Source organism: Aulonocara stuartgranti (genome assembly GCF_965226115.1).
Source record: "Aulonocara stuartgranti genome assembly, chromosome: 17".
NCBI lineage: Eukaryota > Metazoa > Chordata > Actinopteri > Cichliformes > Cichlidae > Aulonocara > Aulonocara stuartgranti.
Genome location: NC_138953.1, coordinates 28,824,234 through 28,845,593, shown reverse-complemented (window position 1 = coordinate 28,845,593; position 21,360 = coordinate 28,824,234). Strand labels below are relative to the sequence as shown.

General features: G+C 41.6%; 3 protein-coding genes and 1 long non-coding RNA gene across 11 annotated transcripts in view; 3 read left to right on the top strand and 1 right to left on the bottom strand.

Annotated features, from left to right (window-relative positions):
• mettl25 (methyltransferase like 25) overlaps positions 1-8,636 on the bottom strand; it is a 28,037-nt gene extending 19,401 nt beyond the window's left edge. Inside the window, exons 1-7 of one of the 3 annotated variants that reach the window (XM_082511823.1) lie at positions 8,493-8,636; positions 8,036-8,314; positions 7,316-7,495; positions 7,063-7,169; positions 6,354-6,938; positions 5,898-6,045; positions 72-166 (exon numbers count right to left, since the gene is read on the bottom strand). In XM_082511823.1, the coding sequence (XP_082367949.1) occupies positions 72-166; positions 5,898-6,045; positions 6,354-6,938; positions 7,063-7,169; positions 7,316-7,495; positions 8,036-8,252 (1,332 nt within the window). In that variant the 5' untranslated portion in view covers positions 8,253-8,314; positions 8,493-8,636. Of the gene's footprint in view, positions 1-71; positions 167-5,897; positions 6,046-6,353; positions 6,939-7,062; positions 7,170-7,315; positions 7,523-7,662; positions 8,006-8,035; positions 8,315-8,492 lie in introns of those variants that run through there. The other 2 variants (XM_082511825.1, XM_082511824.1) reach the window with 2 other exon arrangements.
• Positions 1,686-6,006, top strand: LOC309692930. 3 transcript variants are annotated; one of them, XR_014272523.1, is made up of 3 exons: positions 1,686-2,104; positions 5,352-5,503; positions 5,925-6,006. It is a non-coding gene; the product is annotated as an uncharacterized lncRNA (long non-coding RNA). The 3 variants fall into 3 exon arrangements; XR_014272524.1 differs by having other exon boundaries at positions 5,352-5,542; positions 5,925-6,001; XR_014272525.1 differs by having other exon boundaries at positions 5,352-5,542; positions 5,929-5,995.
• A 14-nt stretch (positions 8,637-8,650) lies between the features above and the next one.
• Positions 8,651-10,634, top strand: ccdc59 (coiled-coil domain containing 59). Its single transcript, XM_082511837.1, has 4 exons — positions 8,651-8,895; positions 9,119-9,491; positions 9,970-10,078; positions 10,181-10,634. The coding sequence occupies exons 1-4, from the start codon at positions 8,748-8,750 to the stop codon at positions 10,343-10,345; spliced, it is 795 nt and encodes a 264-aa protein (XP_082367963.1). The 5' UTR covers positions 8,651-8,747; the 3' UTR covers positions 10,346-10,634.
• A 247-nt stretch (positions 10,635-10,881) lies between these two features.
• Positions 10,882-20,705, top strand: cracr2ab (calcium release activated channel regulator 2Ab). Of its 4 annotated transcripts, none has more exons than XM_082511821.1 (18): positions 10,884-11,033; positions 11,706-12,079; positions 13,069-13,180; positions 13,796-13,985; positions 14,113-14,259; positions 15,684-15,774; positions 16,323-16,418; positions 16,695-16,882; positions 16,985-17,056; positions 17,343-17,391; positions 17,478-17,560; positions 17,791-18,442; positions 18,535-18,664; positions 19,124-19,205; positions 19,940-20,054; positions 20,239-20,340; positions 20,422-20,498; positions 20,593-20,705. In XM_082511821.1, exons 2-18 carry the CDS (start codon positions 11,924-11,926, stop codon positions 20,678-20,680), a joined length of 2,430 nt encoding a protein of 809 aa, XP_082367947.1. In that variant the 5' UTR covers positions 10,884-11,033; positions 11,706-11,923; the 3' UTR covers positions 20,681-20,705. The 4 variants fall into 4 exon arrangements, 3 of the variants coding, with proteins under 3 accessions (XP_082367947.1, XP_082367946.1, XP_082367948.1); XM_082511820.1 differs by having other exon boundaries at positions 10,885-11,033; positions 18,532-18,664; XM_082511822.1 differs by having other exon boundaries at positions 10,887-11,033; positions 17,884-18,442; positions 18,532-18,664.
• Positions 20,706-21,360: the final 655 nt, after the last annotated feature.

Sequence of the window (21,360 nt, the reverse complement as noted above, 5' to 3'; positions counted from 1 at the left end):
TTTGTTTGTTTGGGGGGCTTTTTGTATGCAGCCATGAAAAAAGAAAAAAAAAAAACACATGAGAAACTTACCAAACATGCTGACATCCTGGCATTTCTGCCACAAAAGCAGGATTGGTCACGGAGGTACTGACTCAGAGGGAAACCACACACACTCTGTAAACACTCTGTGAGAGGACACACAGGAATATGAGTCAACTGATTAATCAGTTTAGTTGACCAGTGGGATTTTTCATGCTGTTTTCATCTATTTCAAATATTTGCAAGAGAAACATCAAGATAGCAAAAGTACCGAACTTTTTTTTTTGTTTTTTGCAGTGATTGCCTTAGAACATCCCAGGGGAGTGGATTCAAATGACCTATTAGTTAGTGTTAAATTAAATCCGAAGACACAGCCAGCAGGAATTTAGTTTAGCTTAGCACAAAAGATAAACCTTGGGGAAAGCAAGCCTAGCCTAAAAATAACATTGATTCAATCCTGAGGTTTTGTACAGTTTAGCAAATTTCACCTAGCGTAATTATTTTGCTTTATAGATGCTGATAGAGTGTTTCGTTACCTTTGAGGAGCTAAGACCATCAGCCTCCTAATTTTTAATCATTTTGTGCTAAGCTAATCTAACTCTCAGCAGAAAATCACCCAAAAGAACTTCAAACTTCTCTTTTAATGCAAGCAAATTCATATGTTACCCCCTAAATAGTCAGTACGGCTAACCTCTAATTATTGTGTGGAAAAATAGCAATTTGAGCCCCATTTTTCTAACCGCAGGAGTTCTTAGTACTCAAAAACCCTGATTCCCAGTGGGAGGGTGGCGAGTGTTGACAGCATGCCATCCTTTTCATGTCCCTTTAAAAAGGTTGGAAGACTGAGGCCAAGGCACAGCGAATCCAGTGGGAGTACAGTCAAAGGAAGCACTAATAACATGTGCAGCTGTGGATGGTCAGGCTCTCACAAACTGCTCTGGACACGGGGGCATATTAGCAGTCAGGTTAGCTTCACGTCTGCCTGGCACATGGCCGCCAACACAGGCCCTTAGAAGCAACTGAAGTGGACGAGGCTTTGTGACATCTGAAGGGTGGATTTCAGTACATTATGTGCACAGAGCTGTTTATAGTAGCTTTGCTTGTGTTGGTCACAGAGCTCGTTCTGAAGTGGTCAGATAAATATTTCTGATATTCTAGTGCGTGACCGGACATGTACACTCAAAAGCTGTACTCGTCTTGGAGTCGTTTTTGCTGTTGTGAGTATATAGAAAGTTTACAGTACTAGATGTGGATGCTGCACTTCAGGAAATCCTTGAATTCTAAATGAGCCGATCACATAAATGTATAACGTCCTTCTCCAACGAAGCTTTCAGGCCTTTGGATCCTTTTTTGGGCTGAAGCAGGCCACCACAGGAGCTGGCCTGCAGCCCAGACTGCACTGTAAGGCCAACAGGGGAGTGAAACTGTGCGTGTGTGAGCGAACGCCTTTGTTCCTTTCCTTAAATGATCGAGAAACAAGTGTGGAAAAGAGTGTTTTCAATCAGCTGTCATGATAGCATTTTCCACTCTCAAGTGTCGAGGGTCGCACTGTTAACAAGAGATGACGTGGTGCTGTATCGACAGCAGCGAGGCCTCTTTTCCTGCAGACGTGCAGAGGCTACAGACAAAGCACGAGGACACATGTAGACAATTTCATACCTCATAAACTCTGGAGTGGAGGAATATATGAGACAGGGATGATATCAGCCTGCATTCTGGCACCTGCGTTGCCGTCAAGCTAGGGCAGCAGCAGACAATGATAAACAGCCTCTACGGTGTGAAACTCGGGGCTAACTACGACACCGTAAACACAGAATACTTCACGCTGGCTGCAGAATAGTGATGGGTCGTTCGCGAACGAAATGGCTCTTAGAGCCGGCTCTTTATCGCGAGCCGTCACGTGGGTTTTTTTTTTTTTTTTTCTTTCTCTCAGCCTCTCTCTCGCACTTTTTTCCCGCTTCACTCTGCACGCGGGCCTTGTGCTTTACGCTGGGCAGAGGGGGGAGGGGCGGTAGTTACACTCAGTAGCACAGGAACAGAGCCAGAGAGAGAGAAAGAGAGGCAGGGACAGCAACATTAGAAAGGTATAGTAATCATCCACAACTATTTTCGGTTGCAGATGATAAAGGATTGAGAAAGTTTATTCATGCAGGTCCATATGACAGAGAATATGCATGTTCTTTTAGTTTTCATATTATAATTTATATTTAATTGTGTTGTGGTTTGCAGTGTTTTGTGTTCTTTTCACTTTAAATTTGTGAAAGGAAAAAGCTGAAAATTTAAATAGTTAAAACTTGAAATGTGAATAGTTGATTTTTGTATTATATGATTTATTTATTACATTTTATGTGGAGTGAATAAATAAAAGTATATTTACGGTGGCCCCTAGAGACAAAGCACGAACTCTGAAGCATGTACAAACTCCAAAACACGTAAAAACACGTACAAACTCCAAAACACGTAAAAACTCCAAAACATGTAAAAACACGTACAAACTCCGAAGCACGTAAAAACTCAGAAGCACATAAAAACTCAAAACACGTACAAAAGACAACAGAAGTGCTCCAGGATGCTGGGCGCAGTGTTGAGCCTTTGTTATCTTGTGGCTACACAAGCCAGCAAGTACCAACGACCGGATTTGGTGTGTGGTAATAACAGGTAAATGAACTTTTTTTTAAAATTATTTGAATATATATATATGAGTGCCTGTGTATAAATACACAAACAATACACACATGCTTTCAATTGTGTAATTTAAGTGATCTAGTAGCTCTGCTTTGGAAGTTCAGTTCATGCTAGAAATGTGTTTTGGAGTTTGTACGTGTTTTGTCTCTAGGGGCCACCGCATATATTTATATATAAACATATATAAATAAAACCACTTGTTTTTACGTTAGTAATTCCTTTTGTGCATAATTTTATATTATTGTTAATAATAAATTAATTAAAGCAACAAAACAACCTGAAGAGCCGGTTCGGAGCCGAAAGAGCCGGCTCTTTTTAGTGAGCCGAACCGAAAGAGCCGGATCTCTAAAAAGAGCCGGAAATCCCATCACTACTGCAGAATCAATTCCTTCTAATAGATTCTGTTTTTAAATACAAGGGTCAAATATTCTCATTTTCAGCAGCCTTCAACAGCCATTTTAAATCCATAAATCCAGTCTAATGACTGTAACAGTAGGCGTCAGAGCTTAACTCAATCTCCAGAAGGGTAACTAGGCCGAGTCTCAGAATTCTCAGTGGAATATTGGACTTGTTTACTAAAAAGTAGGAATATGCACTAATCAGCCACAACATTGCAGTGTGGCTGGGCATGTCCCAGCTATGGAAAATTAAATGAATAGTTAGCTCAGACATGACACGGAGGACTCTTGGATCCAATCTGCAAATGTCATACAGTGGGGCAAAAAAGTATTTAGTCAGCCACCGATTGTGCAAGTTCCCCCACTTAAAATGATGACAGAGGTCAGTAATTTGCACCAGAGGTACACTTCAACTGTGAGAGACAGAATGTGAAAAAAAAATCCATGAATTCACATGGTAGGATTTGTAAAGAATTTATTCGTAAATCAGGGTGGAAAATAAGTATTTGGTCACCTCAAACAAGGAAAATCTCTGGCTCTCACAGACCTGTAACGTCTTCTGTAAGAAGCTTTTCTGTCCCCCACTCGTTACCTGTATGAATGGCACCTGTTTGAACTCATCATCTGTATAAAAGACACCTGTCCACAGCCTCAAACAGTCAGACTCCAAACTCCGCCATGGCCAAGACCAAAGAGCTTTCGAAGGACACCAGGAAAAGTATTGTAGACCTGCACCAGACTGGGAAGAGTGAATCTACAATAGGCAAGCAGCTTGGTGTGAAAAAATCAACTGTGGGAGCAATCATCAGAAAATGGAAGACATACAAGACCACTGATAATCTCCCTCGATCTGGGGCTCCACGCAAGATCTCATCCCGTGGGGTCAAAATGATCATGAGAACGGTGAGCAAAGATCCCAGAACCACACGGGGGGACCTGGTGAATGACCTGCAGAGAGCTGGGACCAAAGTAACAAAGGTCACCATCAGTAACACACTACAACGGCAGGGAATCAAATCCCGCAGTGCCAGACGTGTTCCGCTGCTGAAGCCAGTGCATGTCCAGGCCCGTCTGAAGTTTGCCAGAGAGCACATGGATGATACAGCAGAGGATTGGGAGAATGTCATGTGGTCAGATGAAACCAAAGTAGAACTTTTTGGTATAAACTCAACTCGTCGTGTTTGGAGGAAGAAGAATACTGAGTTGCATCCCAAGAACACCATACCTACTGTGAAGCATGGGGGTGGAAACATCATGCTATGGGGCTGTTTTTCTGCCAAGGGGACAGGACGACTGATCCGTGTTAAGGACAGAATGAATGGGGCCATGTATCGTGAGATTTTGAGCCAAAACCTCCTTCCATCAGTGAGAACTTTGAAGATGAAACGAGGCTGGGTCTTCCAACATGACAATGATCCAAAACACACCGCCCGGGCAACAAAGGAGTGGCTCCGTAAGAAGCATTTGAAAGTCCTGGAGTGGCCTAGCCAGTCTCCAGACCTCAACCCCATAGAAAATCTGTGGCGGGAGTTGAAAGTCCGTGTTGCTCGGCGACAGCCCCACAACATCACTGCTCTCGAGAAGATCTGCATGGAGGAATGGGCCAAAATACCAGCTACTGTGTGTGCAAACCTGGTAAAGACCTATAGTAAACGTTTGACCTCTGTTATTGCCAACAAAGGTTATGTTACAAAGTATTGAGTTGTATTTTTGTTATTGACCAAATAATATTTTCCACCCTGATTTACGAATAAATTCTTTACAAATCCTACCATGTGGATTCATGGATTTTTTTTTCACATTCTGTCTCTCACAGTTGAAGTGTACCTCTGGTGCAAATTACTGACCTCTGTCATCATTTTAGGTGGGGGAACTTGCACAATCGGTGGCTGACTAAATACTTTTTTGCCCCACTGTATAAAGCACACCATTCAACCTGACTGAGTCTACCTACAGTTGCTGCAAAGGTGCTGTAGCCCATATGCCTCAAGGTTTGACTTGTTGTATTTTTAGAGATGCTCTTCTGCATACTTTGGTTTTTACGAGTGGCTAATTTAGTTATTTTTCTATCAGCCCAAAACAGCCTGGCCATTCTCCCCTGACAAATCATTTTTGCCCAGCCAGCTGCTGCTCATTGGATATCTTCTACTGCTCTGACCATTCTCTGTAAACCCTAAAGATCTCTACATGGGAAAAATACAGAGGATAATCCTTCTCTGACTATAGTGGTTCACACTGAACCTTACAGGACTGAATCCAGCACCACTGCACTGACTGGGACTTGGAAGATTCAAGGCTTGATCTAAGCAGTCTCCACCCCACAGCCCACAGGACCCAAAGACTCAGCTGCCAAAGCCCTGGTGACAGACACCGCAGAACATCACAGATCTGTGTCTACGGGTCAGTGCTCACAAGCGGGACCAACACAATATCTGGCAGGTGGTTTTAATGTTGTGGTGGCTCGGTTTAAGTGTTTATGTGACTCTTTGTGGGAATATAAGATTACATTTCTGATAAGAGCAGATTGATGAAGTGCAGGTGTCTGAGATTGGACTATGGGAGAAGTGTCAGTGAAAATAAGGAGGGAGAGAAATAGACATAAACAGCACATGAGAAACCACAGGCTGTGTGTGTGTGTACAGTTACAGTTTTTCAACTCAAACAGAGACAGATAGAAACACACCTCCTGACTCCTGGAAGCGATTTACACCTCTAATTGTGTGTGTGTGTGTGTGTGTGTGTGTGTGTGTGTGTGTGTGTGTGTGTGTGTGTGTGTGTGTGTGTGTTTGTTTACTCTGTCCGGCATGGTCAAACTCCTCAGACAGCAGGTGATAGCAGCAGCCCACACTGCAGACTGCGGCTAGCTCCGGTTTAGCCACAAACATCCTCAGCGTGCTGGGAGCCAAGTCGCCACAAGTGTGCAGGCCAACCATGACTGCATCCTGGGTTTTGGACAAATCACACAGAGATGGGAGAGAACAGAAAAGGAGGTGGAAGCAAGTAGGGGGAGTAGTAGAGATCGATGGTAAAATTTATTGATGATGACGCGCTGCAGATTTGGCACCGCAGTCACATCCCAGACTCACTCCAGTAATGCAAACTCCAGCTGCTGTGACACACTTGTAATTCTAGGAGTTGCTATGGGAATCAAGCTATGCTACTATGCTCTACAGCTGGCTGAATATATAAGAAGCTTTTCTTTTTTTACATATATTATTAAACATTTACTTTTGGCTTTGGGTTTGCTCACCTCCAGCTCATTGATGAGGTCTCGGAGCTCTGTTTCTGCAGTAACGTAAGATGTGAGAGGTGAAAACACGGCTCCAGTGCTGTCTGCCCTGCTCTGAGCTTTCCTCTCCAGGTTCTCTCTCTTCCTCCTCTCTCTCTCCTCAGCACTGAGTTGACTTGGGGGAACTCTGGGGGAAGCAGGCTGTATTACATCCACGGATAAAGCACTCAGGAAGAGCTCGTCTGTTTCTAGGTTTTGCTCTGAACGTCCTTCCACTGTGGGGTTGATGTCTGATGAGCTTGTTAACACCCTCTCCTCCTCTTGTGACCGAATTCTTGGCCCATTACCAGAGAAAACATCTTCGTCTCCATTCAGCCCAGTTTTTCTTTCTATTAACTCCTCCTGAGGAGAATGTGTGGCCTCTGATTGCGTCCTTGCTGCTTTGGTGTGTTTCTGGTATGCTTTCGAGAACTTCTTTAGCTTCCTGTTCCTCTCCTGAGCACCGTGGGTGTTGGTGCTAGAGGAGTCAATGCCATACACCCGAAGGGCATACTGAAGAGAGAGGAAGGAGCTCAAGTAGCCCTTCCCTGAGCCTACATCTATCACCTGCATGTCAAGTTAAAAAACAAAAACAGTACATGTTAAGAGCTGTTCAGTGGTTTTTACAGATTTCTTTTTTACAGTATATACCTTTAGGATATTGCCTGTACCTATAAAAATGTTGCCCTACCTGATTAACCCCACAGTGCTGAGCCAGGCAGGCCACCACCTCAGACATGGACTGGACTTCATGGGATTTCTTAGAAGTCATAAACTCATCTGACTCAAAAGCAGCCACTATATTAAAAAAAAAAGGTCAGTGGAAAGAAATGTCACAGTTTCCCCAAAATTGACACCACATAGGTTCAAAAATTATGGTTGTGATTTGAACAGGACAATCCTGGATTGCTTCCTGTTCTCAGTGAGAAACAATCCTTCCCTACCTGTCTCCTCTGGAGTACCAGAGTCGGACTTCATGTCCCTGAGGTCCTGCAGTAGATTCTCCCGGCTCATGCAGAGTCCAAGGCTGGGAAGAGAGTGCTCTTTAGCTGCCTGCACAAGTTCCTGGGTGCCAACCAGTCGCTTTGTATCATTGCAAAACCCAAATGTGGTGCTGGGCTGCTCTGTTTAGGGAGACAGATATGGGATATCTGTAACATAAAGTCCACATAGAATATACTTTAAAATTCACAGTTTCGGTCCATGTATAAATAGTTTTGCTTTTATGCCTTGATAATTTATATTAATTTATAAATACTGGGGATCAAATCTTTAATAAGCTGATACTAACATAGATTTTGGTCCAGAACATCTGCAGTCCCTTTTCAGATGCGATATGATCCACACACATTTGGGCTGATAATTACCTTGTTTCAAAAGTAACTAACAACTTCAAGTCTAAGTAAAATCAACACTTTAAAAATATATATATCATTAGTATTAGGTTACTCCTTGTTCCTAAACATGGAAGAATGTTTCCAAAAGTTTATTTATTTATTTTATTTTTTGCCATCCATAAGTCAATGTTTGGGGTTGTTATCTCAAATTTTTTTAAGAAATTAGGTCTCTCTGACATTTTTCCAGGAAACAAGCTTCCATATTAGACAATAAAAGAAAAGAAAAGAAAAGCCCTTCGCTCTCTTGTTTGGTTGGAACTAGCTTACCACTTTGCCTGTGCTGTGGCTCCCTCTGCTGGTGATTACCGGAACCTACAGCTGACAGGACGTCCTCCGGTGATACGGCCACGAACCGTTTCCACACGTCGTGAGTGTAAAACTCCACTGTGTGGGCATTAGCAATATTAAGAGTTATAGATAGAAACCGAGTGACTTCGTCTATCCGTTGCTGAATTTCTGTGAGGCTGCATGAGGAGGATTTCATGTTAATTAATAAAACGAAGAGGAGCTGGGCAAGCACGCAAACGTCCCACTTCTGGTGTACGCCTAGACATTGGCAGTAGAAAAAAACGGTTCGATGAATTTACTGATCTGTTTTTTATTTTTCAATAATATAAGCTTTACATACATACAAGGCGAGTTTACACAGTGTAACAGGGCGTTTACACTTCATCAAAAACCAACATACTTGGAAGTCCGACAAGAAAAAAATAATAAAACTCACGTTGTTATTGATAAGTTGTTCAAAAACTATTAAAAAAAATTAACTGAAGCCTCCTTTTATACCTGTTCACTACAGCATGAATTTATAACAAGGAATTTCAACAAGGAACATTTTGAAATAGGGCCTTCCGCAATCGATTTATCAAGTCTTGTCTTGTTGACGTCATCACACAGCGTCTGTAACGAAACGGCATGCTAGCTGAAGTCGACGAGGAGGTTGTAAACATTTGAGTTTTCCCGAAGAGACTGAACACACATGGCACCAACAGATCAAAAAACGAAGAATGAGAAGTTTGCAGGGAAAGAGGGCGACTTGGCGAAAACAAAAAGTGGCGCGAAGGGTGTCAAAAAGAAAAGAAAATGGATCTCCGATCAGAAATTATTCAAAGGCAGCGTAAAAGAAGGTACAATAAGGCTGAACGTACACGTAAAAACGACACAGTCTCTATCTTTAAATAACATAGGAATTCATATTAAAATCAGAACTTAATCCGTGTTGGGTTAATTCAAACGACTGTCAACACAAGAGCATGAGCATAGTCTAGATAAGTAATGACACTGAATCTGATTTTTTTTTTTAAATGGTTTGATTTGCCTGTATTTAAAATCTCTGACTTAACTCTTCAGGTCAAGGATTTGCTTTCAACAGGAAGCAGAAAGTCAAACATGAATACAACAAACTGCTGCGAAAGGAGAAGAAGAAGAACCCAGGGTCCAAAAACCTGTACAAAGAAGAGTATCCAGAACACCTCAGGCATCTGTACGAGGCTGAGGCAGAGAAACTGAAGAAAGAAGCCTGGACAAACAGAGTGAACAGGAGTAAGCTGAGGATGAAAGGGCAGACGAAAGAGATGGGGGAAGGTGATGGAGAGGAAGAGGATGATGATGAGGCACAGCAGACCGAGGCAGCTGGTGAAGGAGAAGTTAGTGGGGGATCTGAGCTGAAAGAGTCAGTGTCCGGGAACCAAGCTGAGCCAACATCAGCTTCACAGAGCGAAAGGTGAGCAAGTCTGTGCAGACATACAGCACTGTGCCAAAATCATGAAGCAATCCTCATTACTTTATATTTAGCTTTCGAGGAGCATTGACTGCTTTTTTGATCACTTCCTTGCTTGTTCAGCCACTCAGCAATGACGTACGAATCACTGAAGCATAGAAAACACACCTTGTACAAAGGATGGAACAGTGTTGGGGCTACACTGAATCACTTTGTTGCTAGCAGTTTGTTGCAAAAACTAATTTGTTCTTTAGTTGAACCTAAAAAAAAATGCCAAAGATAAAACAGTTTGATTCCCAAAGAGCTACTAACTGAAAACCTGGCATATCTCAGCATGGTATGCATTGTGTCCTATAAGGAAATGAGGGGTGGCTCACAACTTTTACACAACACTTAAAACAAGAGAGGGTGGAGAATGCATAGACAAAGTCAGCTTTTATAATGTTGGGTTTAAAAAAAAATGTTTGCTTGTTTCCACCAGTCTTCCAATGAGCAATCGCATGAGGAAAAAAATGGAGAGGAAAAACTCTTACCAGAAGACAAAAGAAGAATTTGAGAGGATCCAAGAGAAGCAGAGAAAGAAGAAAGAGGTAATGTGTTTGACTAAGTAAAAGAAAAATAAGATCACAGTCTTTCATTTTTTTTAATGAAAAAAGTTTTTAAACAACAGCCTGTGTGTTTGCTGTTTTTAGGAGTACTTGAAGAACAAGCAACAGAAAGAAGAGGCCATCCAGAAGTACAAACAGAAAAAGATGGAGACATTCCAGATCCTAAACAAGAAGACCAAGAAAGGACAGCCAAATCTAAACCTCCAAATGGAATATTTACTTCAGAAGATACAAGGAAGTGGGAAATGACTCCTCCTCAGAACTGAATGCCAGTAGAGGACTTTACTTAAAACCTCATAGGCTGAATCAAGGCTGCGATTTTCTGTGCAAAATCAAAGTGGAAACTTGTGGTTGTTTTGACCATAAATTACTTTGAGATATATATTGTGATTTCACAGTATTTTTTGCTCTGACCACTGAAAGTCATTGTACTGTCCAACCACAAGATGGCATCATAAGAAATGAAGTGAGGACAGAGCATGCTTTTATTTTTAAAAATAAATAAATATATAATTTCCAATAATGTGCTTTTATTTTGAAATAAACCATAAATACAACTTTCTTTTGGCCAATTTTCTGGTAGTCAACAAGTTTAGCTTTTATTTCCAAGTAAACCTCCAAAAACACAATAACACTCATCCCGCTGACAGCCTTCATTATGCTGCTGTCTTAATTACACACTACATAAACATGTTGCACACATGTAGCCTGCATAGAGTAAGCTCACTCTGCAGCCCCATCTCAGTGTGAGAGCAGCGGGTGGACCCAGGCTGAAAAGCCTCAGGCTGCCTCCTCATGACATCACATGGTTGCAGAATGACTTGCCTAACACTCGTCTGTGAGGCAAGACTTCCTAAACACAGTGCGGTCACAGCTCTGTTAATACTGAGAGCGGATACAAAAGGTTTCAGTTTGTTGTGCTCGTCATTTGTAGAAGGTAAGAGCTTTCCTTCCGTTTCTGACTTATTTAAAGAAAAAAGGGACAAATGCAAACCTGTGCAACTTGTAGATACAAAAGCTGAGGAAAGAAAGAATTCGCCAAGAGTTTTGTATATGCTGCAGAGGAAGGCCCAGAAATTTACTTACATTGTTTAAGTGTCTTTGTCTTTACAAAGTAGGTGGCAGTGCTGCTTAGTAGTATGTACTCACTTAGTTTGTAGCCAAGTTAAAATTTGCACTAATTAAACAGCCTTCAGGAAAAATCCAAATTCAAGACTTGACAATCCAACACCTGCCTCTGATATTTCACTTTCAGCAGTGTTTGCTGCAGATTTAGAATTCCTGACAGCATAAACTGCGCTCCAGCTCGGAGCAGTGCAAACAAGACAGCACCTCAAAACAAAGGCGCGAGGAAAACACATAGGGGGACACATTAATTCATCTGCTGCTTGCAGCAGTCTTGCAGGCATTGTGCCGTCATGTGTTCTGTATGGTGGAGTATTAAGATAATCCTTTACTGTGTATTTACATACCTTTGTCAGTGGCTTACTAGAAAAGGGAAGTGCAGTTTAGCTGTAGTGCTCTGCTATTTGTGTAACCACTTTAGTTTTCTTAAACTTGCCTTCACGTAATTTTTTTAATTGAGTACAGTTCTTTGTCTGTCTTACAGGAACCTGCAACCAGGTTTAAGTCTGTCTGTAAGCCACCAAGTTATCAGTGATCTCATCATCTGGTGCTACTTCCTGCCTCTGTTGTCATGGTGACTCTAGGAGGCCCAGAGGACTGAATATAGGGCTAATGAAGAAAACTTCAAAGTACATGCAACCTACCACCCAACAGTGTCCATAAAATAATAAATATATAACGATAAAAGAGACACAGCCAAGCATGGAGGAGGAGGAGGACGGGGTGAATGGCTTTGGACGGAGCCCAGAGAGGAGGGGCTCTGACTGGGGTTGCATTGCCCTGCTGGACAAGACCAAGGAGTTCTTCCAGACCTGTGATGTGGAGGGAAAAGGCTTCATCACTCGCACTGATATGAGGGTTAGAGATGGAGGCTGTGTGTGTTTCTGTGGACTTTACACACTTCTGTAAAGTCTGCAGGCATTTGACAATTTCACATTATTAAGGCAGATATATATAAGACATTTTAAATGGTAGTTAATGAATCAAGGATTAATCATTCAGTGTATATACTGTCAGAAAGTAAGCCTTAACAAATCCATCTATTAATATCATTACTGTAAACATTTTCCACCAGTTAGGTTAATAATTGTGCCAGCCCAATATGAATATTTATTTCCTTTGAAAAACAGGGAGGGGTCAGTTTTTCCTCGACACTCTTACTCTTTCAGCGGTTTTTAAAAATCCGTGGAGGACCTGTGAGTGCATTAAGCCGCTGCTAAGAAGAACAACAGTTCAAAAGGACACACTTTTACCTGTGGAACAATTTAGTGTCCTGCGGGGCTTTAATAACAGTGAGCACCGAGCAGGGAACACTCAGTGTCACTTTTTCAGTTCATATTACCGTTGCTAAAGAACTCGGAGCACTCAAACAGCCTGAGAAGTGTCGGAGCAGCACGGCTGATGGAAATGTTTATGAATATAATGCCACTCTCTCAGCGCACAGGCTGCAGTGAAGAGCACAGGCAGGAACAATGCATGCAAGCCTCTTTTTAAAGGTCTGACCATTAGTGAGCTGTGCTCCCAGCTAATTAGGGCAGCTCTTGTGGGTTTGTGTTGAGGGTTTTTTTAATAAAACACTCTTACATTTAAAAAAAAAAAAAAAAGTTAAAAATAAAAACCTCAGTGCAACTGTTAGGTCAGTGTAAGCTTCGTCTGAGCTGTGTCACTACAGAGGAAAATGTACTGTAGCAGATTCAAGGTGCGAACTTATCACGAGACATTTATTTATTGTGTCTTAAAAGTAACTTGCAGTGGTTTTACAGTGAGTGTGTTTCATTTTGAAGTGGAGTTCAGCTCACCACAGTGGTATTTTAAAGTCCTTTTTGTTTATGTGTTTCTCCTGGCAGAGGCTCCACAGAGAGCTGCCTCTGTCCGCAGAGGAGCTGGAAGACGTGTTTGACTCTCTGGATACAGACCACACGGGTTACCTCACACTGGAGGCATTCACCTCTGGATTCAGTAGGTTTTCTGCCATCAGAGGCTCTTTGCTTGGATCACACATATCACACTTGTTACTCCAAATAGATTTCTCTATGTCGAACCTGAAATAGAAGACATTACTATAGCATCAAGTTGAGTTCAAGTTGATTTTGAATACTTAAAGGTATCTTGTAGTTCTGCAAACACAAAAAAAACAGAGCGGCTTTAAGTGCAAAATAGAATAATAAGGAATAGTTTGTAAAAATGCAGGCAGGGCTGATTTGTGACGAAAGTAAAAGGGGAAGTTTACTAAAGCAAAGACAGGAAGTAGAGCTGGAGTGTTAAGGTGTTCATCAGAAGTGACCAGATGTAGGCAGGATTAGAAACGACTACATCAGAGGGACAGCTCAGGTAGAGCGGTTTGGAGAGGCAAGGATAGGGTGGTAGGAGACTAGAGAAAGGATGAGAAGATAGAGCTGCCAGACAATAATGAAAAGTAGAAGACCACAGAGAAGATTTGTGGATTTAGTGATGTAGCGATCATTTGCCTAATGGGAGGCAGATAATGGGAGCAGCTAAGAGAAAAAGATGTGGGAAGTCATGAAAAGCTTTTGAATTTATCTTTCAAGTTTAAAAGCTGTGGGTGTGTTTCAGGTCAGTTCTTGCATGGTCGAAGGATCTCTGTGACTGATGACCAAAATCAGGCCCCTGGCCCAGTCTTCAGGGCTAAGGAAGCCCTTTATCAGAGCCAATGGGAAGCCAAGCTGTCAGGAGTTGAGGATGAGGAGGAGAGGCACTTCTGCATGCTGCTGGAAAGCCTGGGAGCCAGTAATGTATTTGAAGAGTGAGTTTAATCACAACAAAACCTTATGTGCATTATTGTTTTTTGTCATGATCCATTCTTGACAAACCTGTGAGCTAAGTTGAGTTTTGTCTCTCCCTCTTTATCCCCTTCTCCTCTCTTTCTCCAGTCCAGACGAGGTGCGCAGCCTTTGGATCCAGCTCAGACGTGATGAGCCTCACCTCTTGTCCAATTTTGAGGAATTTCTGGCCAGGGTCACCCACCAAATCAAGGAAGCTCATCAGGAAAAGAAGGAGATGGAGAGCGCCCTCCAGAGGTAGTTGGGCAGAAAACACATACACAAGGGGCAAGGGAAAAGGGGCTTTTCATGGTGTTCTACCCATTCACAAGGTTTTTAGTGACTATGAGTGTGGACGAAATATTGGACATGAGGCTCAATATAGGGAAGGAATGAGAAAGAAATACAGCATTGTGCAACAGTCTCGAGCCACCCCTAATTTCTTTATATAAAAACACGTTGGCTGTTTCCTGTTTGGATTGCTCATATGAATGTGTGTGTGTGTTTACAGTGTGCTTGGGATCACTGTCATATTGAGAAATTTAGCTCTTGCCAACCAGATACTATCCATATGATGTTGATGGTGGATCAAATTCTGTACTTTTCTGAGTCCATAATTCAGTCAGACTCTCACTTCTCTTTGTACCTCTGTCTGACTTCCTCAGAAGAGGATTTGAACCAGAAATTTCAAATCTGGATTCATCACTTCATAAGACATACATCAGCCTTTCCTCCCTGTTTCCTTTCCTTAAGAATGTCTTCTTGACAGCCACTCTTCCACTGCGATCATTTCTGACAAGGCTTCTGTGAAGAGTACATGGCTCAAACGAAGGGCCAGATGCATCTTTCAGACGTTGTGCGATGTCTTTATTGAATTTTTTCCCCTGTGTCTTAAGGACATGACTTTAAGATACTATTCATCTTCTTTTGTCCTCCACTTGTCCTCATATTTTAACGACACTGCATACCATCTCAAGAGGTGCCAGGTTTTTGGCAAGACTATAAGTAAGGAAATGCATATGCTATATATATATATGTTTTATTTATTTACTTTGTTTTAACCAACACTTTACGGACCAAAAACCACAGTAAAGCCAATATGCTTCTTATGCATTAGCCCCTAAATAATCAGTGGCATAAGGGTGGGATTGTGTTTACATTGTGGACGCCAGCCAGAGCCTGGTGCATGGGATTTACCTGTAATTCTCTATAGAACAACGTCTTTATCCATTGTCAAATGACCACTAATCTAGATCCACACTCTGACTGCCTTCTAGTGGTGTGCAAACACATTAATGATATGATTGAGTGAACACAGAGCAAAGGGGTTGTTTTTTTTTGTACTGTATATTAATGTATTTACTCCCCTGATATGCAGAATGACATACTTGATGATTATAGTCTTTTGTCTTTGTAAATGCAACATGAGCATCAGTGGGATGTAGGCTTACTCATGGTACTGCGTGGCACCATGTTACAGCTTGTTATTCTTCTAAACTTAACTAATTGGCTGCTGGGGTCTTAACGATCATTACAGGGATTGTACTTACCAGTAGTCTGAAAATGTGTTTGCATGTCAAGTGCTCACAGTGTAGACAGCAATGTTGTTCTGTTTTTAGATATTACATGTACCACCTTGTGTCTTTCATCGATAAATCGTTTACCTTAACGTGTCATTTCAGGAAGGCAGCAACACATGACAGTGAGATCCGGTATTTATATGAAGAGATGGAGGCACAGATCAAAAATGAGAAAGAACGGCTGCTGCTAAAGGTAAAAGAGCTCAGACATGAAGAAAATCTGACAATGAAGCATCTCCTTGGCAACCGAAGAAGTAAAAAAGATTCAGAAATACAAAGCAAGATGTTTAAAGACATGTATGCTGGACTGCACTGTACAGAAGTGCACTCTATGACACAAGATGACCAACTTCAAATTTAAATAACTTTCTGTGTGCTCATTTTAATTCTGAATTCAACACAGCTGGGATAGGCTCCAGCACCTCCGCGACCCTGAAAAGGATAAGCGGAAGCAAATGGATGGAACACAAGGAAAAAGGAAAAAAAAGCAGTTCCTTATGGAAGCTGATAGTCTTCCACACTCAACCACTAGACAGTTATTTCAGTAAAGTGGAAGACCACTTTCTGCATTATCATAAATCCTGGGTCTTTCAAAGAGAGAGAACAAGCAGTAGTAATGATGTAAGCGTAGTTTTGCTTAAGGATTATATCATATTGACAGCAGTGTTTTTACCTTTCGAGTTAATTTTGTGCACTTTCTTTTAACCGCAAGTTGAACCTTTTCTTCTTCTGGTCCTGCAGGACTCTGAGCGGCTTCAGTTGCGCAGCCAGGACCTGGAGCACCAGCTTCTTACGAAGGAGAGAGATTTGGAGCAGCTTTTCCAGAAGCAGAAACGGGTAAGTTAATATGGACGAAGCATCCCAAAGAAATTCTGCGGTCATGTTTAATAAGAAACATCCACCATTGTAACAGCATGACAAAAAAAAAAATTAAGCTCTCTGTAAAAACATTTGTTATGTGTAACTATTGAATAGTGGGCATGTGGCATTACATCTGTCGTGTAGAGAGGATTTACACCAAACCTCACTGTTTTGTTCCCTGTGCAGATATCCCCTAAGTACACTTACCCAGCATTAGTGTATTATAACTCCTGTGAATATCTCCCTGTTTAGTTAGAGCACCAGTGCTCTGAGCTGAGCAGTGAGAAGCAGGAGAGCAACGTAGAGAACGTCAAACTGAAAATGACCAACAATGAGTTGTCCAGAGCGCTGGAGAGCACCAGCCAGGAGCTGGTGCTGGCCCAGGAACAGCTGGCTATGCTGCAGGAACAGGCCTCCCGGCTACAACGGGAGAAAGAAATGTGCGTATAAGCATTGTTTGTATTAACTGTGTTTCCCTGCAGTGTGCAAACAGATGCCATAGAGTAGCTATTTAAAAGCAAGTTTCTTCTGTCTTGTTTCAGGGAAATGTACCGAGTAACTGAAGGACTGCAGAGGGAAAAGCAAAGTCTAATGAAGCAGCTTGACCTCCTCAGGTATAATGAGAACACCCAGCACTTTTCAAACTTGGGTAATAGTCCATGAGTTTTTGATGAGCCTGTATGCACACTTTTGAGCCTGTGTGGACTGGAGACAATCCAAAAGTTGTACAATCATTCATGCCAATGTTGAGTGGATATAAGTTTCTGACCACAACTATTGTTTTACTCATTTTGGCTCCTGGTTTAGTCCTAACTGGCCAAACCCTATGAATCAAACTCCAAGGTTCAAGGATTTGCAAAGCACAAAACACTCTTTAACATCCCTTCTTTAACTTCCCAGAGAGATGAACAAGCATTTAAAGGATGAGCGAGACTTGTGCTGTGGTGTAGTAAGTAAATAGTATTTTATGTAACTGCATTAACTCGATTACAGCACTAGAATAGCTGAGTAATGCACCTTCTTTTTGTAAACAAGCCTCGAACCTCACTCAGAAAGAAGCAGAAGCAGAGAGCGGGCCTCGGCAATATATTTGATGACAGCAGCCAGCCGGCAAAAAGGTGATTCATTCATCATTCAAGTACTCTTTTTAACAGAATTTATCCCTGTCAGATTGCTTCCTATGCAACAAATGACAAATGTGATGTAAAAATCATGCATCAAAGGAGGAAAAACAGAGGATGTCTGATTCCTTATACTCACAAAAAATAGCCAAATTATCAAGTAGAAATATTAGAAAACTCAAGTGAATTGATCCAGTAAATCCTCTGTTTCTCCTCTGTCCCCAAAGAGCCTCACTGTTGGTGGATGGGTCCTACCTATCTCTGGAGGCCTTGCCTATAGAGCACCTTCAAATCGTTTTTGTTGCTTCCTCCTCCTGTAGTGAAGATGACACCACCACTGCCACCCCTGCTCCCTCCACCACAGCTGCTAGCAGCCCTGTGTGCCAACAAAGGCCTTCAGCGAATAGGAACTCTGGCTTAGCCAACGGTCACATCAGCCCCGTTCTGCCTAAAGTGCACGACGTGAAGACAAAGGCCAAAAGGCTGTCCACCAAAATGGCCACCAGCAAGAGGGTGTTAGGGAGAAGCAGAGACAAATCAAAGAAAGTCGAAATTGATAAGAAGGTGGCAGAAGAGGAGGAGGTGTTAGATGCCCCGCCGGACGGGTGGCCCCTCCGCAGAGTCATCTCCATAGAAGAGGACCACCTGCCCCACCTGCTCCAAGGAGGACCTCAGCCCTTACTGCACCAGCTCAGCGAGGAGGAAGACGAGAGGGATGAGGAGGAAGAAGACGACAGAAGGAGCGACCTCAGTGCTTCCCCACGTTACATCTCAGTGTCAAAAGAAGCTCCTCCTGCAAGGAAATCCTACTTTACTCAATCGAAGAAGACCCCACCTGTATCTCCAAGAGGACAGCCTGTGGGAAAGGAAACCTCACAGGTGTGTTTACGGCTCCCCACTTTTATATATGCTTTTAGATAAGTTACTGGAGAGGTAATGAAACTGTCTTTCTAATTGCTCGCCTACAGAAGGCGAAAGAACTGTTTGCCCCAGACCGCCTGTTTAAAGTGGTCCTGGTTGGAAATTCCAGCGTTGGGAAAACATCCCTGCTGCGCTCCTTCTGTGAGGGCCGTTTCCACCCTTCCACAACTGCTACTGTGGGTGAGAAGAAAGGCAGTCATATTTTATTGATGTTTCAGGGCCCGTTTTAAACAGATCTGAAGGGCATGTGTGCGAGTGTGGCTGTGGATGCCTTTCCTGAATACTGGGGGGCGATTTAGCATCACATGAAAGGGCTTGTGAAGTCACACTGCCTGTCTAAGAGCCCTGGCACTCATTGTACTACAGATTATGTCACTTTGGATGAATTTTCTTTATCCTCGCTTTCATCTTTTCCAATCCTCCTTTTATGCCTTGTTGTCACCACCTTTCTCACCCCTTTTTCTGCTGGAATGAAGCACAGGCACTTTGATCCCCCTACTGGCCATTTATATCATTGCTTCTTCGTAGTGAAAACGAGAAGTAAAATCAAACCTAAATTAAATGTGAGAAGTGTGTCCTTATATTATGTTCGATTATGTATTATATGTTATTATATGTTGTTGTTGTTTTTTAAATCAGGTATTGACTACAGTGTGAAGACATTAACATTGGACAATATGCAGGTAGCCATGCAGCTTTGGGACACTGCAGGCCAAGAGAGGTGAGTGACCACTTCCTTCAGCATATTTCAGTTAACTGGTTGGATATAAACCACTAATATCTTGCAACTTTAAGCTTACCAATAAAATGCTAATCAAGAATATCGTATCCAAAGTCTGAATATATAGTCAGTTTATTGCAACCTTCCTCCAATCTTAGGTTTAATCTGAGAGAAATTGTGAGCTTTTTTTAAACAAATTATGACTTTACATTCTCAAAACAAAATTTCCACACTTGCAAATTTCCTTTAATTATGCTTTTACCCTGCCACTGTATTACTTTATTTTATGTTAAAAAAATTTTATAGAATTGATCTAATATGCCCTCTTAATAAACACAATTCCTCTTGCAATACTTTATTTTACATGAATGGAAGTGTATACAGTATATACAGTTTGGTTAATAAGTTTCGGAAGACTGAAAATTAGAGATACTGTATAAAAATGTTTTTATTTCACTTAATGCATTACTTTTGTCAAAACCTTTGAATTAAATCCAATACTATGGACTTCTTGAGTGTTTCAAATCCTCCGTAGAAGTGAACAGAAACAAAATTACAAAAAAAATGTGTCGTATTTCCAACACTTCTTCTTCTTTTCTTGAATAGTCACTATAAAACAATAACCATGTAGTATTATTGTATCAGTATTGAGGTGGATGTACATAATGTATTCTTATACTCACATTTGAAAAATGGGCCACTGTGCTGACATTCAAATCCTGCTACTGACACAGGTACCGCAGCATAACCAAGCAGTTCTTTCGCAAGGCAGATGGTGTGGTGGTGATGTATGATGTTACAGTGGAGGAGAGCTTCAAGGCTGTGTGGCCCTGGCTCACCAATGTTCAGGTTGGACCTTTGACCCATTCAGTCCTGTGCAAGTCTTGTTTTGCTGCATGCATGGTTCAGTTCGTCCAATTTTGGAATTCACATTCTTAAAAGCTGGGGTTATTGCTCATAACGTTTATGCAGTTCACATCTTTGGCAAATCCTGAAATGGGAAGCTCTGGAACACTGTTCTTTATTTTCTTAGGAAGCAGCAGGAGAAGGGATCCCTATTCTCTTGCTAGGTAACAAAATGGACATGGACGAAGACAGGGAGGTGTCATTTAAAGAAGCTGAGCAACTTGCTTATGTAAATCTAATGCATTTTTGTGCAAGTATTGCCTGTTCTAGGACAACAGTGGGTCTGAATTTGTGTGCACACCCTTTTCAGGAAAACAAGGTGATGTTCTTTGAGGTCAGTGCCTACACGGGAAAGAATGTGACAGAGTCCCTGACTCACCTGGCCAGGTAAGATCAAAACAATCTGATACACAGTGCACTGGGGCTGCATTGTGATTCGCAGCAGATGTCAAGCCTTTTTTCCCCCTCTTTGTTTACTCAGAGTGTTAATGGAGCAGGAGGACAGGGTGAGAGATACAACAGTCATACTCAGCACTCAGCCTGTGAAGAAGAAAGCCTGCTGCAAGTGAAGACTCAAGCTAACACAAAGAAAACCTAAAACCATAGGAAAAAAATTTTTGTACTGCTATACTCAGTTTATTGAGAGGCAGATCTTTTTTTTTTCTGTGGAGATTAAAATGTTTGAAGACAAAACTGAAAAGAGTAATGGACTTTAAAACCAGGAAGGCAGTAAATGCTTACATCAATATGCGGTAGAAGTCCGTATAGTCTGTGTGAACAAACTGCTGTCAAACTTTAATGAAAGGAGCTCCTCTACAGTAAAACAAAAAGTTGTGCCATTACCTGTAAATGCCAAATCAAAATTGTCTCTTTGTAGTATTTAGAATATTCCTTATTGCAATTAAATAAAATCCTTTTACCTAAGAGGAAAATCAGAAGTATACTGTAGCCTTTTCATAACAGAATCTTTGCTTCAAGTTTGAAATGAAAGCGGGATAAATTATTTGATTCTTTGACATTTTATTCATCACCACATTCTTTTTTTTTTTTCATATTCTTTGATCATCCGATCTCTAAACAAAGTGGTACATGGCATAATTGCATCATGTTTGTTACTGTTCTGAGGCATTCTTCTCTTTTTTCTGGCACCAAAGTTCTCAGTAATTAAAGAAATAAATTCCATTTCACATCTTTCTGAAATTAAAAAATGAAAAAGGATTCACATGCAGATACTTGCTAAAATAAAGCA

Bases quoted from the DNA above. Each gene is read 5' to 3' on its own strand.
- cracr2ab (XM_082511820.1), top strand. From the start codon at position 11,924: ATGGAGGAGGAGGAGGACGGGGTGAATGGCTTTGGACGGAGCCCAGAG. The intron at 13,181-13,795 runs GTAGGTTTTCTG...GGTGTGTTTCAG, and splicing joins GGCATTCACCTCTGGATTCA to GTCAGTTCTTGCATGGTCGA. The intron at 20,055-20,238 runs GTTGGACCTTTG...TTATTTTCTTAG, and splicing joins CCTGGCTCACCAATGTTCAG to GAAGCAGCAGGAGAAGGGAT.
- ccdc59 (XM_082511837.1), top strand. From the start codon at position 8,748: ATGGCACCAACAGATCAAAAAACGAAGAATGAGAAGTTTGCAGGGAAA. The intron at 8,896-9,118 runs GTACAATAAGGC...TTAACTCTTCAG, and splicing joins CAAAGGCAGCGTAAAAGAAG to GTCAAGGATTTGCTTTCAAC. The intron at 9,492-9,969 runs GTGAGCAAGTCT...TGTTTCCACCAG, and splicing joins TCAGCTTCACAGAGCGAAAG to TCTTCCAATGAGCAATCGCA.